The 16,507-nt window shown below is 46.6% G+C and overlaps 1 protein-coding gene across 2 annotated transcripts in view; it reads right to left on the bottom strand.

Moving 5' to 3' along the window:
• Trappc9 (trafficking protein particle complex subunit 9) overlaps positions 1–16,507 on the bottom strand; it is a 448,636-nt gene that overhangs the window by 408,486 nt on the left and 23,643 nt on the right. For both annotated transcript variants that reach the window (XM_055626329.1, XM_055626330.1), the window contains 2 exons: positions 11,723–11,844; positions 7,820–7,945 (listed from right to left, as the gene is read on the bottom strand). In XM_055626329.1, the coding sequence (XP_055482304.1) occupies positions 7,820–7,945; positions 11,723–11,844 (248 nt within the window). The remainder of the gene's footprint in view (positions 1–7,819; positions 7,946–11,722; positions 11,845–16,507) is intronic.

Genomic DNA, 16,507 nt, shown 5'->3' with positions numbered 1-16,507 from the left:
AAATAAATGAGTCAGCTAGGAATGCTAAGGAAAATACTTTGGCCTTTGTCATCTTCAAAAATCACAGGAATTGACAGAGCTCTAAAGACCAAGGCATATAGGAAGGGGCTTTGGAATAGCCCATGATGGCACTTGATACTGACGTGAATAAGGCAGAAAACAAACAGCTAGTCTGACAGTCTCCGGTTTACAAAACACAGACATGGTCTGCTCACTACATGATACCTGCAGCTATCATATAGCAAGATCATATATTCAACATATTTTGGATGCACAGTGCTATAGACAGACACAGACACACACACAACACACCCTGTGTGGTACCTGAAGGCTGGAACAGAAGAGTCACTTGAGTCCCCAAACTGAAAATCAACGTGGGCAGCATGAAGATGCCCACCTCAGAAACACTTAATTTAGTTTAGAATATTGTTTCCATTTATATACATTTTAAAAAGACCAACTGCTTTTCAAATTCTGCCTGTTTTATAAAAAATTCTTTACTAAACTGAAATCATTATTAATTTTGTCTTTAAAGTTATAGCTTCAAATAGAACAGAACCTAGAAGGGCCATTGAAAATTAAGAAAGCTGTGAGTCAGAAAATGAGCAGACAATCTACCATCCACATAATGATAATGGAAATCCCTGGGAGACCTTGTCTAACCCAAGCAATGAGATTCAAAAAAATAGTGAGCCACCACAGCAAAATACAAACAAGTAAAACAAAACCAAAAACTAAAAAGAATACTGAAATTGTAGTGGTAAGTTGTGGAAGGCAGCTACTAAATGTTTTCTCTTAGGCTGAGGAGAGGGCTCTGAAGCCTGAATCCAAGGGTTCAAGCCCCAGTGCTGGGAAGAGGGAGGGAGGAAGAAAAGGAGGGAAGGGAAAAAGAGAGAAAAGAGAGAGGGAGGGAAGTAAGGAAGAGAAGAAAAAGAATGGGGAGGAATTTTTTGCCTCTTTAGTATAGACATTCTATATTCACCGAATGAAAGACAATACTGTTTGTTTTTCCTTTTAGGGAGGTTGGGGAACAGACAGGGTCTTGCCATGTGGCCAAGGCTAGTCTGGAACGCCCTGTTCCCCTCCCCAAGGCCCGCAGGGTGCTGTGGTTACAGGCACTGCTGTCATGGTTACAATAAACAAACTCCCCAAATCCACCTACAGAGTCAATAAAATCTGCATCTAAATCCTTGCTGGCTTCTTTGAAAAAAACTGACAGGCTTATTCTAAACTTCATATGGAAATGCAAGAGACCCAGAACATCCAGAAAATCTTGAAAAAGATAAATTTCCAACACGGAAAGTTACCATAAAAAGTCAAGCATGGCGGCATATGCTTGTAATCCCAGCACTTGGGACGATACAGCAGAAGGACTGCCCAGAATTTGAGGCTAGCCTGGGCTACATAGCAACACCAGACCAACCTGGGCTACATAGAAACATCCTGTCAAAAAGAAAAGGTGGAGCTTTTGGGCTTAATGATTTCTCCTGAACCACATCAAAAGCATTTGCAGTGAGCTAAAACACAGAGAAACTGGACTCCATCAAAAGCAGAAATGCATGGCCTTGAAGGACATCAAGAATGGGCAACAACCATGGTGGTGGACACTTGAGAAGGGTCTCAGCCCCTTGGAGGACTAAGTGTGAAAATCACCTGAGCCCTGGAATTCAAGGCCAGCCTGAGCAACAGAACAGCATGTTGTCTCTCAAGAGAAAAATGAAAAGAGTGAAATGGAGCACATTCCTGCAGAGCAGAAGCCTGACAGGAAAGCACTGTCCTGGCCACACTAAGAGCTCCTGCGCCCATACAAGAAAAAGAGGAAGGACGTACAGTCTGGGTGGTGTGGTTTGTGTTGGATGTGCTTGAGACTCTGAGTTCAATCCCTGGCTCCAAAAATAGATGAAAACTGGAGAGGACTGTGTGAATGGCCAGTAGGCACATGAAGAGACGGTCGACACCATGGGGTATGAGGGAAATGCAGATGGAAACCAGAGCCAGACGTCGCTCCCCTCCCACTACGGTAGCTGCAGCCAAAAGATGCATCTGGATAGAAGGCGATGAGGAGGTGGGAAGAACGGAGTCCTTGGATCCTGCTGGGAGCGGTCTACAGCAGTCTGACGGTACCTCAAAAAGCTACGGAGTGGCATATGGCCCAAGTGTATGTCCACAAGGAGTGAAGACACGTTTCACAAACCATGCATGAGAGTGCTCACAGAGGCATCTCTCAACACACAATCACACAAAAGCCTGATGGAAAGCCACCTGGGCATAAAAAAGGAAGAGCCCAACCCATACACAGAGTCGCCAGTACTGGCCACAGAGGGTACCAAGTACTGACTTCCACTATGACAGAGACAAACTCGCAAACACATGCCTGACGAGCAAGGTGGAGGAGGAGGACGGACGGGCACCGCCCTCTGGGCCGTGGGCATCCAAGTGTTGGCTGTACTGCTCTAGCAATCTTCCGGAAGCCTTGAGGTTCTCAGAGATTTGAAAAAAAACAAAAACAAAAACAAGTGTGCTGCGAATAACAAATATGGGATAATAATAATAAAAAAACAATTCCTCGCAGGAGGGCCTTGAGGTGTTAAATGCAGAAAGGCTGTAAAGCTCATCACTGGGCGCCTTGCCTCTCTACCAGCAGTCGCCACTGTCATGGCTCCGAGCGGTGCCGACGACGCTTGACAGAGCAGCGGGATGGATCATGCGTCAGAGATTAATAAGTGTCTGGTCTCTGACGAGCACCGTGCCGGCACAGTGACGAGAGAGACGAATAAGACCCCGTCCCTGCTCCAGAGTCTCAGTGTTACCAAAGTCTCTTACAAAAAAAAAAAAAAAAAAAAACGGTTTTAACATTCAGCTCAGCTTTAACCTCCGAGGGTGAATAGCCTGGAGCCCTAGGAGCAGTGCTCCTGCGACCCTCTGTTTCTACATTTGTTTACGTTCTGCTTGCGCTAAAGAGGAACCTAAAATCAGTTCTTTAAACACACAGAATTTAAGAGTAGTAACAACAAAAAGATAAAAATCGAGGTGAGGAGAAAATGAGATTATAGTTAAGTGAAACCAAAGGATGGTTCGATCAGAAAAACACCTGCCACGAAGTAGGTGTAATTATTAGAGAGATCGGCAGACTCGGCCCTAAGGTCTAACTACTAATCCAGAAAAGGAAACCCAAGATTCCCCAAGCCTATGAGGCCACAGTGGCTTGCGTGTCCCCAAACATCCCTCTGATCCCATGTTTAAAAATCACAGCCACCTGCAGGACACAACATGGTCTCTAGCTTTCCCTCGGACACTAACTACTTCCTTCTTTTATCACCTCTTCTGGTCATAGTGGGGATCTGAAACGCAGCTCAGTAGGCAGTGCCTTGTCCAAGGCGGGGCTGGCCCCCAAGGCTGCCTGACTCTCTCTGCCTGGAGACACAGGCTGCTCTGACTGTCCTCAGAGACTTCCGCTCTCCCGAGGACTCCGGGGCAAGCCACAGCCCAGAATCCTGTTAGACCAGAAATTTCTCGGTTCTCTCTCCTTTCCCCTCTCCAGTGAGGAGACTTTCTTCCCTCTGCATTCAGTGGTTTCCTTGCAGGAGCCATGAGTTCCCAGCCCCTACGGGCTGGCCCAGCGCTGACCTGTCACAGAATGACCTCAGCCCCAGTTTCACATTTCCCCCTTCTAAACGATCGCCTTCCCCATTCTCCCAGCCGTCGTTTGACTCTGAGCTCAAACTGACAGAAGTACTAGGGATGCAATCACTCCTGTGCCTACCAGGCTCTTGCAGGGTTTCCTTAGCAACAGCTTCATTAAGGAAACCCATCAAAAAAAAAAAAAAAAAAAAAAAAAGAAAGAAAGAAAAAAGAAATGCAAAGAGGCAGTTCTTGCATCTGAACGGAGTAGCCTGCATGAAATCTGAATGGCTTCGGAAAGAAAATTAACCAAGAGGCAAAGAGGTTGAAAGTCTCCTCAAAAGCCTCATAAAGGAAAATGTTCTTAAAGGGCACACAATCATTTCAGAACTTTAAGAAGTGAGGGGGTCAAGGAAAGTGCCTCTGTGTGACCCTCAGCTGTGGATCTAGCTTTCCAAACACTTCCTTACTAGCACTTTCTCTTAAGGTCATTTCCAGTTGAAAATAAAAATGTACTCAGTTCCTTGTGTTGCTGGGGTAAGGAGAGCCACAGGATGGTTGGGTGTTGGTGTCACAGTGAGGAGATTTAAATAACAATGGGAGATGCTGTGAGATTAGTTGGGTCTCCCGGTAGGCTTCTCCTCCATCTTTACAACTGGCTTTGAGCAGCGCGGAAGCTGCCCCGGCTCTGCTGTGCAGCACTAGATGGAGCCGCTGCAAGCCGGCGGCTTGGCGAGCAGTCGTCGCAGCCCACACAGCTCCCTTCGCTGCACATTTTGCTACGTTGCAATATCACTTCTGTTCTGGGGACACAAGCCTCCCGGGCAGCCCCCCTACAAGGCGGGAACATGCTCTTTTTTCCTGTAGAACTGACTCATTTGGGAATTGTTTGCCCTCGTGTCTAGTGTTTATCAGCCGGGTCCCCCTCCACTTCTTGGCTCAGCCAGCTTGGAGGATGACTGTCTGCCACTCACTAGACTAGACAGCAGGCAAGTAGGCAGGCAGGCAAACAGACAGGCTATGCCTACTCTGGCTCCTGCCCAACCCAGAGGGAAAGGAATGGGCGGGAAGGGCGCGGGAAGACACCTCCAAGAAACCCCTCACCTCTAAGGCCACCATCTTCTTTGTTGCCGGTGACACTGTTCCTTTTTCCTAAGCTCCCTCTCTGTGGATGTGAATGGCTGCACTTAGACTACAGAATCTCAAAGAACAGATAGATTCATACTTCAAGGCATCTGTGAATGGATGCCAGTGAGGTTTGCAGACTCCTGACCACTCTGGTGTGCCTGGTGGGTGTATATAACACTAAGGAAGTGTTCCTGTAGCATTTGCAACTTGCAAAGGATTAAGGAGGCCTCTGGCTTTCCACAGAAACAGGCTGCTAAGAGGATGCATGACTCCTCTAGTCACACACAGAGGAAAAGTTGACTGAACCTGGGTCTGGGGGCTGAAGTCCCAGGCCCTGTTCTAATACAAACCCTGACATTTGCCTGTGAAACCTTCATGGCCAGCACACAGATCTGTACACAGGCAGCTATTTGCTGCCCTTTAGGAGTGCCAGATAATTACCACAAACCATTCACCTAAAACAGCCAACACAGGGGAGAAGAGATTCTACATCTTGTTTGGTTGGTTGGTTGGTTGGTTGGTTGGTTGGTTGGTTGGTTTGGTTTGGGGTTTTTTGTTTGTTTGTTTGTTTGTTTGTTTGTTTTGTTTTGTTTTTCGAGACAAGGTTTCTCTGTGTAGCCCTGGCTGTTCTGGAACTCACTCTGCAGACCAAGTTGGCCTTGATCTGACTGCCTCTGCTTCCTGAGTGCTGGATTAAAGGTGTGCACCATAGGCTCACTCGTAAGGAGAGACGGCACCTGCACTAGTCACATCTCCATTCCTTCCAGAATGTCCACCATTTGTCAAAGTCATTCATTATCATCAAGTTGCACTTGGAACACACTTTGATGAAGAACCTAAAGCTTGCTCTATTTCAGAAAAACTACACGCCCTTTGTTGCTGTGATTTTAAAATCCCACCAGAACTCATTATTTTGCTGCCTTCTCAACTAGCAGACTAACATCAGGATGAGTCAACTACAGCAAAGGGCCTTCCTCTTTGTACAGACAGAATATAGAAGGCCAGGAACCGCCCCTGTGCCGCAGGGCTGTATTTGCCACGGAGCATTGCTGCCCTCTAGTGTTTGCCTGAGGCAAAGCAATGCCATAGCAGAGGTGGTCCAAACAGGCCCAGCTGGGAAAACGGTTTTGCAGTTAGGTCCAAGCACCCTACCTTTAATCTGCAAGGTAAGTTCAATAACTGCAGAGAGTGAGGGTCCATCGGTCTACAGAGGCAAAGCAGGGCTTGGATGGCTGGCAGCCACCCAGTCCTCTAGCACCAACTAAGCCCAACAGACTCCATTCCAAGTCTGAGAAAAGCCTCTTCTGTTTCAAGGCTGTCTCCTGAAACCCCTAGGCCTGATGACAATAGCACTAGCCCACTGCAGACCTGTGGATGGACATGAGACCCAGCCCCCTGGCTACAAGAAGTTTCAAAGGCTTCCCTGGACCCTTTCCAATCTACCTTGGAGGTATGGCTTGTGTCAGGGTCCTACCCTCTTGCCCTGTGTGTGTTACCTTCACTGTCCTTTGGCAGTTACACTAGCCTGACCCCTGCTGGCCCTCCATGCTCCAGTCCAGTGAGGCTCTAGCATCCCACCTCTGCTCTTCAGCCACTTTGATGGTCTCTTTCCCTCAGTCCTGGGTCCATACCCTGTGAGGCAGGCATTAGAAGGGCTTTAACCGTCCAGGATCTCAGTCAATGCACATTGCAGTGAGTTTGTGTATGCCTGGCATTGGGGCATCCTGCCCTCCAGTCCTCAACAAGGACTACAGCCTTAGCATCATCCCTGAAAAGACACAGCTTCGGGGGCGGGTGAGATGGCTCAGCAGGTAAAGGGGCATGCCACTAAGCCTGACAACTGACGTTCAATCCCCAGGACCAACAAGAGGAAATGAGAGAACAGACTTATCCAAGCTGTCCTCTGACCACATGCATGTTGTGGCATACGTGCCCACACATAGGAACAGATATACACAAATAAAATAAATGTAAATACACACACACACACACACACACACACACACACACACACACACACACAAACAGCATGGAACCCTGGGTAGAACCAAGTTAAACTGTAAACTTCAGCTAGAAACTGACATCTAGCTCATCTCAGGCCACTTCCCAGGTAACTGACGCTTCTACATCAAAGTACAGGTTTTTGCCTCTCCTGCCTCCTGGCTACTGGAAGCCAACAGAGAACAGACATTGGGGCCTCTCCTAGCCTTCCCTAAGCTCATGAGGTGCAGCTGGTTCTCTGTGCTCCCCCAGTTTGAGGCCACCGGTGCTCTTCCATCTATGTGAGCCGGCAACACTGGGGCAGTCTTTCCAGTGTCTTTTGGACCTTATTCTGTGTTTGTCTCCCCCTCTGTGGTTGAGCTGACACTCTGATCCCTCTGTGTGTCACTCACATGCCTTTCAACACCTGCCTTCCCTATGAAGCTGCCACTCAGTGATGGCAGAGTGGCTGCTTCCCTCCACGCTACTTCAACGTGGCGTCTATGGGCCGGCTGCTGCTTGCCGGAGCCCTGTCTCCCTTGGCTTGCCTATAGATCAGTTCCACTTGGCTACACAGAGCTAACAGCCTCCAGGTTGGGGAGCGACGTTGTGAATCCGCCACTAAATGCTTTCATGACTGCCTTATCAAATACCTTTTCAGGGGCTGGGGCTGCTGCTCCGTGGAGGAGTGCCAGCCTGGCACACAGGAGGCCCTGGGTTCAATCCTCAGTGTGCTCTTTAGGCTCAGATTTAACCATTTGTGAGGTGCCTACTGTGTGAATGGAGCTAGACAAGCCTCATGTTTTGTAAACCAAACAGCCCAGCATTACAAATAGCAAGCATTTCACAAGTGACAAAGGCAAGAGCCACAAGATACGTCAAGGTTGCAAAGCTGGCAGGAGCCAATGCTATCATTCCCAATAGAAATCGGGAGAAGACAGTGAATTTTGAATTCTAAAAATACAATGAAGAAGCTCTTGGACTATGACCCCTGAATTGTTATTATACCATACAATCTCAGAGCTGGATCATAAGTGATGCATTTCAGGAGACCTGAGTTCCCCCTCCACGGAGGCAGACACAGGCTCACCTGCCGGAGGTTGATGTATACAGCATTCTGGAGAAACTCCGACGCTTCCATGCCACGCTTCTGTATAGCCAGGACACGCACAGCCTTGACACACGCTTCTAGCTCAATCACTCCGGCGTTCTTATACTGCGGGTATGAAGAGAACACCTCCATCAGCAAGGGGCAAGGGTGTTTCCAGAGCTAGGAAGTTTCTACTGACAAGCCAGGCATCAGCACTTCCCTGGCACAAGGCCCCTGGTACCCTCAGGGAAAAGCTAATTCCGAGAGTCTGTGTTAATGGGTACAAGTTGAAATAACCCTAAGTTTGCGTTAATTAAAATCATACAACCGTGGTGCTCATTCCAGGGGCAGTCAGGCTGAGGATTCCTTGAGACCAGAAGTGATTAACATTTAGAGGAGCTTGGGTTTTGGGGATTTAGGTTTTTGAGTTAGGGATGCTCAGCCCATATTACGAATGGATGCTTTGCCATTTTTCTTACCTAAATGTGGTTCTCACCCCTGCGGCTTTAATGCAGCAGTTGGGAATTTGTTGCATTTTGCAGAAGCCATCTGGGCTGTCTGTGTTCTGTGCCACTGATCTTGTCTCAGAACCACCTATACCATAGCGCAGGCATTGGAACAGAACGGGTTCTGTAGGTCTCCTCTGAATCACAACTGCTCCATTAGGACAGGGAGATGGTTCAGCACCATGGACAGTCCTCGCTGTCCGCGCTGACCCTAGCTAGATAGCACCCCACACACGGTGGGACTGGGCCGCAAAGCGAAGCAATGCGATGTTCGTGCCCAGAAGCAGCTTAGGATTTATTCTCAAGCTATAGGTATAAGCACAGCACATCTGGAAAGCATGTGCACAGAGGATACGAGTGATGACAGAGGTACAACAATGGCTGTCTGGACATGGGGACCAAATGAGCACAGTCCTCTGTTCTGCCAGACTGCCCTGCTGTCCATGCACTGATGGTGGCGGCCAAGTTACATGCACGTGACATTGATGGAGACAAGGGCCTCAGCCTATTTTCTTGTGCCTAAAGAAAGACGTAAGGCTGCAGACTGTCTGAGGTTCCCAACACCTCAGCAGTGTGTCCAGGCCTCCAGCTCATCTCTCCTAACACAACAGAACATCCTGAGACAGTGCTCAGGAGTCCAGGGAGAAGCCATTCACGGAGACCAGTCTGCAGACGACGCCTCTTAATGAGTACTAAGTGAAAGCCAAGCACTGGATCAACCTTAATTAATCAGAGGTCTTGGGTAGCATTGGAAAAGCTCGGGCTCTTCAGGGGAGGAGGTGAGAGGAGAAAGAAAAGCAGAAAGGGCTCGGTGAAGCGCAGGAATGAAAAGATTACTCAGGGAAAGCAAGACATGAATTTCCTCCTTCCGTCTGCTTTACATACATATGAGGAGCTGGCTTTGCCCAGATGCCATGTAGCATACTGAACCCAGGAAGAGGAGGCAATAACCAATGCTTTATTGAGCAGTACTAATGAGCCTGCCACTGCGCTGGCCATTTATATATGTAAAAATCATTGGCCCTGATTAAGCATTCTGTGCAGCAGAGAGATGAGAAACCGGTATCCGGGCCTGCAGACCTGCACAGGGTCAGATGGCTGGAGAGGGCAGAGGGGTGCTCTGTCTGCATGCTGCTCTCTCTGACTGGTGGTGGCGAAGCCGCCTGACTCCTCTGTTGTGTCCCAGCGGGCCAGACTTGGCCCCGGAGGCGATGTTCACACACCAGGTGGCCACTGAGGCTCCCACCTGGCTGGGGAGATGGCATCCGCCTGCAGGCACAAGTGCGCCCACAATGGCAAGAAGGCAGATCTCAAGTGTGTGCAGTCGGAACCCTACTTCTCGGGGCCCTACAGCTGTGTAACGATTCATTTGGATGCTCTTGGAGACTGTTTTCCTAAAACAGACAGGAAAGGGCTCTGAAGGGGCGAGGGGGCTTCATTCCATTTTTAAATGCCTTAAGCTTTAAAATGGACATTAAAGAGTCAGTCTGGGGCCAGCAAAATGGCTCAGTGAGGAAAAATACTTGTCACAAAGACTGACAACGTGAGTCCCTGAGTTCGACCCCTGGGACTGTTGGGATAGAAGGGGAAAAATCAATGCCACAAGTTGCACTCTGGCCTCCCTCCAGGTGTGTGTGTGTGTGTGTGTGTGTGTGTGTGTGTGTGTGCAAGCACTAAATAAACAAACATAATTTTTTAAAAAAGCAAACTACATTTCTATCCAACAGTTTAAATGAGTGGAATGGGAAAAAATTCCACTTGTAAAACAAGCAAAGAGATATACAATAGTTTGGAATACAGAGAAAACTGTTTGTATTCTATACAGGGGAGGGGAGGGGCCGCAGCACTACACAAGAGGCCAGAACGCCAATGTGGAAATGCTTGCCCCTCGAGCCTTCTAGAGGCGAGCAGCACTGTGAGGACATCTTCTTCCCGAAATAAGAAGCGTGCTGTGTATTCTACCAGAATGCCAGCTTCAGTTTTTATTAAGTAATGTATTTCAGAGTTACCAAAGAATAATAACCCATCATCCCAAGAAGGTTTTGCAAGGAAGGCCTCGTGAGATGAGAAAGCTGTTCTGAGGGAACTGGGCGTGGTGGCTCCCAGCTGACAACGTCTCTCTTGGGGTCACTGTGAAATGCCTGCTGATCCTCTTGCGAGTGGACATTTACAGTTTTTTCCTTTCTACTGCTATAAAAATGTTGTGTTGAATGTCCTCTGGTTCCCACATGAATGTGCTGGAGGCTGGTTTTATAGATGCCAGTCACTGGACAGGGCATCAGAGGTTATCTGCAATCTGTCTTAATTCCCACTCCAACATAGAAAGACATGGAATTATTAATTTAAATAATCTTCTATCACTGGATAGTATTTAGCTTTGAATTCTTCTGCTCTGATAAATAACCCTATAATTATATATTTTTTAGACCAATTAGATTTTTTTTAAGAAAAATTTTGGTGTGGGAAGGGGATCGAGACAGGATCTCGTTGTGTATCTCTGGCTAGTTTGGACCAGCTATGTAGACCAAAATGGCTTTGAAGCCTACCTCTGCATCCTTTGTAAAATTACCTCCTTAATTTGCCTCTTTATGCCATGGATGTAACTGATTCTCCTGTACCTGCTTTACCATCATTTATTGAATTCCTCTTTTATTTTAAGCTCTGCCCTTCCTCTCTTTTTTCCTTTGCCTTGAAATTTTACCTCACTGGCTTGGCACACATTTTAAGAAAGCAGGCTGAGCAAGCCATGTAAGGAGCAAACCAGTAAGCAGCAGCCCTCCGTAGCGTCTGCATCAGCTCCCGCCTCCAGGTTCCTGCCCTGTTTTGAGTTCCTGTCCTGGCTTCCTTCAGTGATGAATTGTGATATGGAAATATAAGCCAAATAAATCCTCTCCCCACCCCCCCAAATTGATGCTGGCCATGGTGTTTCATCACGGCAACAGTAACCCTCACTGGGACACATTGGTTTTCAGAAGTACAGAAAGCTGTTGTAGAAAGATCAATAATAACTATCCGTGAATGTGCTGTGACAGGCTTTTTCCAAATTTATATTAAATACATACTGTTTGTAATGGGAAAAAAAAATAAACGTTTTAGGCATTTAGCACTATGTACTAGAAAATAATACAATACAAAAAAGCAAGTAAGAGGAGAACATGCTGGCCAGACAGTCTCATCACCAGGACCCACATGGTGAGGGGAGAACCAGCTCCTCTGTGTTGTCCTGCGGTCTCCACACATGTATCGTGGCTCACACACAAATGAATGCCACCAATAATGTATAACCTACATTGCATTTTTTTTTTTTTAAAGATACTGCAATATGACATAATGTCAACAGGGAACTCCCTGACTGGAAAGACAATGACACAAAGACAGTACAAAGCCATCAAGTCACCTTGCTGTAATAGGAAATGGCCTCTTTGTATTTGTCAATTATGTCCTCTGGGCTGAGACAGTTCTTGGCCCGGCCGATCTCGGTACTGGTGTCAGGATTGATGCCGTTAGTGGTGAGGGCACCTGCGGACAGAGAAAGAGAGAACAGTCATGTGCTTTTTTTCTCTTCCCTGTCCCTTATTTCTTGAAAGAGGAGTGTGCAAAAGCAAAGACCTAAGCGCATGCCGATGGGATCTGAACCCCAGCCAGAGTCTTCCGATTATCCACTGGCTGGAATGCTCTCACCGTGGCAGCATGACATGCAGGGTTAACTAACTCCAGTGGCCTTCCCTCCCTGTGAAGATTTTCCCATTAAAGAACATGAAATGCATTACATAAAAAGTACCATATGGACAATGACCCAGGAACCACACTGGGGCCTCAAGGGGGGGGGGGGGCGGTGTATGAGCCACTTCCTGAGCCGGATAGCTCAAAAAAATAACTTGAAAGTGCTAGTTGCCTCTCCGTGGCTGTCATTTTCTATTTCTGACCAACCCTTGCCACCGAACTCACACAGGGAGAGGTAGTTACTTCAGAACAGAAGTAACTACAGAGAGAACTCCAACTGAGAGAAGGAAAGGCAGAAATCTTTGATGTCATAGGACACACAAAAAAACACCTGCTTAAGTCTTGGTGGCTGAGCTTCTCCTAAGCCACGTGTCTATCTTACAGACAGGGGTGTATCCCAAAAGCCCTGCTTCCCTGCTGGCAGCTTGGTCAGTATTTCTAACTGTGTGGGGCCAGGACGCAGATCACACACTGTGACAGGCACCAGGAAAGTGCATGTGGTACTGGCTCTCTAGCCGAGGGCCGGTTTTTTCGGCTGTATGCTTTCACTAATTCTGAAAACTGCCTCGTGTGTGTTTTGGAACGAGACAGAAAAATGATGAGTAGCTAGATATGTGGAAAGATGGACTGGTGACAGAGAGGTGAGGAAGCTAAGCTATGAGATTGAAAAATGGGGAAAGAAAAAGGCATTTTGTGCAAACATCTTCTTCCAATACGAAGGGAAAGAACTTTAGTAGAGAGCCATGAGGGGGTAGGAGGAAGAACATATCTCAAATCCATCCTTTGTAAGAACCAAAGTCAAGTCCACAAGGACTAGAGTCGCAAGACTTGGACACTAGCAGAACCCTTGCTCCCTTGGAGCAGAGTTCAAGAGAACAGCCATTATGCCTGAGGTAAATGTACCTAGTACTGACCTAGAGGAAGCCAGTGCCTCTCCATAAGACCTCTCCACAAGCTCACTTCTGCAGCCACAGCAGCTGCAGGAGGGGAGCTCTGAGCTGAGTGCTCCTGCAGGTAGGGCAGGGCCTGGAGGAGCAGGGCTTTCCCAGCATTCAAGATGATGGAGCCACTTCCCGTAAGGCTGGGCCTGTGGCCCGGCCCAGCACTGTCTCCAGTTCTATGTGCCTGTCATTATTGTGTCACATGCCCTGCACAAATTAATATTTAACACATGACCAGGGGTCTTACTGAAGTGTCTGACTGGCACTAACGAAATTCCCAAATCTTGCTCACTGGAGAAAAAAAAAAAAAAAAAAAAAAAAAAGGCGTAGGGAAGGGGAGAAAAAGGATTCCATTGTTCACATCGAGCCACGTCTTTTCTCTAGCCTAGGAACATGAGAGAAGTCCCCATTCACTCTTCCTCTTTGTAAGGAAGGAAGACATGAGTTGCCCTACTCCATGAGTGGATGGCTTTATTTAATAAAAGGCTTTTTTTATTAAAAAAAAAAAAAAAAGGCTGGAGGGTTCATCTCATATGAGGTAACCAAGAGCCACATCATCTATAAGAAATCAGAGCCTACCTCTGCAACGCGTGCAGTGGGCCGAGCTGATTTCATTTCACCCAATAAACGAATAACAAGCTAAAAATACACGCACACAGAAGACCTCATCTCTCCTGGCATCCACTGTTTTGACAGCCCACACCTAACATGATTGTAAGCCAGTGAGACACAGTCCTCAGGACCCAAACTTCTAGCTGACAAGGAGGAAAATCAATTCCATGGGCCAGTGAGAACCCAAGCTGGAGGAAATTCAAGGTGTGTGTGCAAGGTGACACAGGACAAAGAGTGTCAGCCAGGCAGCCCTTGACTCATTCACAAGATAGCAGGAGTCCCTGCTCTGCAAGATGGTATGCAAGGTCCAGTCCTGGAAATTCAGGCCGACAGATACATCCATGTGGAAAGAAGAGGACAGATCAGAGACCAGCAAAGCTATGCAGAGAGCAACCACACATTAGCAGAATCCAGTAACCCTGTAACCCTGCCACAGACCCATGTGACGGGAGACCAGGGGGTCATGCCCCAAAGCCAGTAACGTGCAAAGCCAAGTCTGCAACAAAGGGGCTGCCGACCCCACTGGGGGACTCCTGGACACTAAAGTGGACAGTTGGTGGCACATATTAAGGTGTGCGGAGGCAACAAAAGCCCAAGGCCTTGACTGTGTGCTGAGATAGCCTTGACACCAGAAGTACCCCTGAGGCGCCAGGGTGGTAGTTTGTTTGCAACTCACTCTTTCAGAGCTCCAAGAACAGGGAGGCAGAGACAGGATGACAAAGGTACTTTCCTGTACATTCTAGGGTGTTTTAAATGAAAGGTTAGAATAATTAGAATTCTGGAGCTGGTGAGATGGCTCAGCTGTTGAACCCGACAAAACTTCATTTTTAACCCGCATGGTGGAAAAGAGAGAACTGACTAACACTAACTGAATTCCACATGCACCTGGGAGCTACTGTGCACCAACTTAACAGTACACCACACAAATAAATTAATGTAATTGTTTTAGTTAGGATTTTAAAGCTGGGCACATGCCTATAATTCCAGGATACAGGCTGAAACAGGAAATCAAGAGTTCAATGCCAGCCTGGACTACAGAACAAGTTCAAGCCCAAGCCAGGCTATAAGGCCCTGTCTCACATTGATAGATGGATGGAAGGATGAATGGATGGAGGAAGGGATGAAGGGATGGAGGGATGGAGGGAGGGAGGGAGGGATTAAGGGATGGATGGATAGATGGATAGATGGATATACAGATAGGCAGACAGACAGACAAATAGATAGACAGACATTAATTATAGGAAAAGTCTATTAAAATGGGATTGTTTCAGTCGTGTATAAGAGCAATGACATACATAATTGGGAGTGTGAGTGAGCTCAAATGGAGAGAAGGGACAGATTGCCAGCTCTGAGGGGAGTGAGTTAGCACGGAGATGGTGAGAAGAGGAGTGACAGTATCACACGTTCTCTGGCTTTGCTGATACCTGCCAGGTTCATATTAAAGAACAAGTATAGTGTGAGGACATACATCTTTTTTCCACCCCAGGAAATAAACATACTGAGAAGAGCCTAATCAGCAAAGGAATTAGGAGGAAGCTGACCAGGACAGAAATACTGAGAGGGTTGTGCTTTTTAAGTAAGCTGAAAAAAGACGAAGGGTGGACTGCACACATCTCACAGCAGAAGTTCAATGGGAGTGGACACTTCCACCATGGGAGGACACACAGACACTGCCCTGTGGCAGAGCACAGCTTCCCCACAGTACCCAGCAATGTTCCCAGATGCTGGCCCACAAGAGGGTCTCAAGACATGTAAATGACCTGAAATTGCTTGTAAGTGATCCTACCATCACAGCAGGAAGTTTGGGAATTCACAAATACCTGGACATTAAACACCAAACACCCAGGAACATGCTTCAAAGGGAAATCAGAAAATACTTCCAGGCAAATGAAAATAAAGCACCGTACACCAAAGTTGAGAAGCCACAAGCATGCTCAGGTAGAGACTTCTAGGTCTAACTACTTAGCAAAACAATCTCCAGCTGATGACCAAGAAGACTGGAGAAACTAAGTTCTAAGCAAGTTAAAGAAAAAAATAAATAAATAAAATATACAACAGAAGCGAAAGGGGGAAAAAATAGAGAAAAATCAATAAAATAAAAAGCTAATTAAAAGAAATAACAAAACTGACAAACTGGAATTGAAAAGGAGGAAAGACACCAATTACTAATATCAAGTTGATGTGAAGAAGAAAAATTAGCATTTGCCAGAAAATGGATGGAACTGTAGATCATCGTGTTAAGAGAAACAAGCCAGACACAGGCAAGTGGATGTCACTATGTCTCTCATATCAGGAATCTAGATTTGAACACACATACACAGAGAGGGGGGAAAATGATAAATAAAAACACCTTTCCCAATGTGTCACCTGGCCTTGATTAATAAATTTAGAGGAAGCTTCGATACAAGGTGGCATAAGCCCTTCAAATTTTGTTCTCTTTAAAAGTAATTTTAGATATCTTGGATATTTTAGCTGATGCACATTTTAGGATCTGTTTTTAAGACTAAATTAAATTGTGTGTGTGTGTGCGTGTTTATTTGTTTGTTTTTTGAGACAGGGTCATGCTGGCCCACCTGGAACTTGCTGTGTAAAGCCAAGTTAGCCTGAGACTCACAGAGATCCCCCTGCCTCTACCTCTCGACTGCAGGGATTAAAGGTATGCACCAACACACCCAGCCTCTAAATAAAATTCTTAAAGAAAAAAAAAAATCTTAAGTTAATTCAGGGCTGAAAACAGAAATTATTACCAGATACATAAATGAACAGGACGGTAAGGGGATACAGTGAATGCCATAAATTATATAAGACAGATGAAATGAACAAGCTCCTAGAAAGACACACACACACACACACACACACACACACACAAAAAAAAAAAAAAAAAAAAAAAAAAAAAAAAAAAAAAA

The sequence above is a fragment of the Psammomys obesus genome, unplaced genomic scaffold (assembly GCF_907164565.1).
Source record: "Psammomys obesus unplaced genomic scaffold, mPsaObe1.curated_primary_1811, whole genome shotgun sequence".
NCBI lineage: Eukaryota > Metazoa > Chordata > Mammalia > Rodentia > Muridae > Psammomys > Psammomys obesus.
Note: the sequence above shows the minus strand (reverse complement) of the source record. Positions and strands in the feature narration are given on the sequence as shown.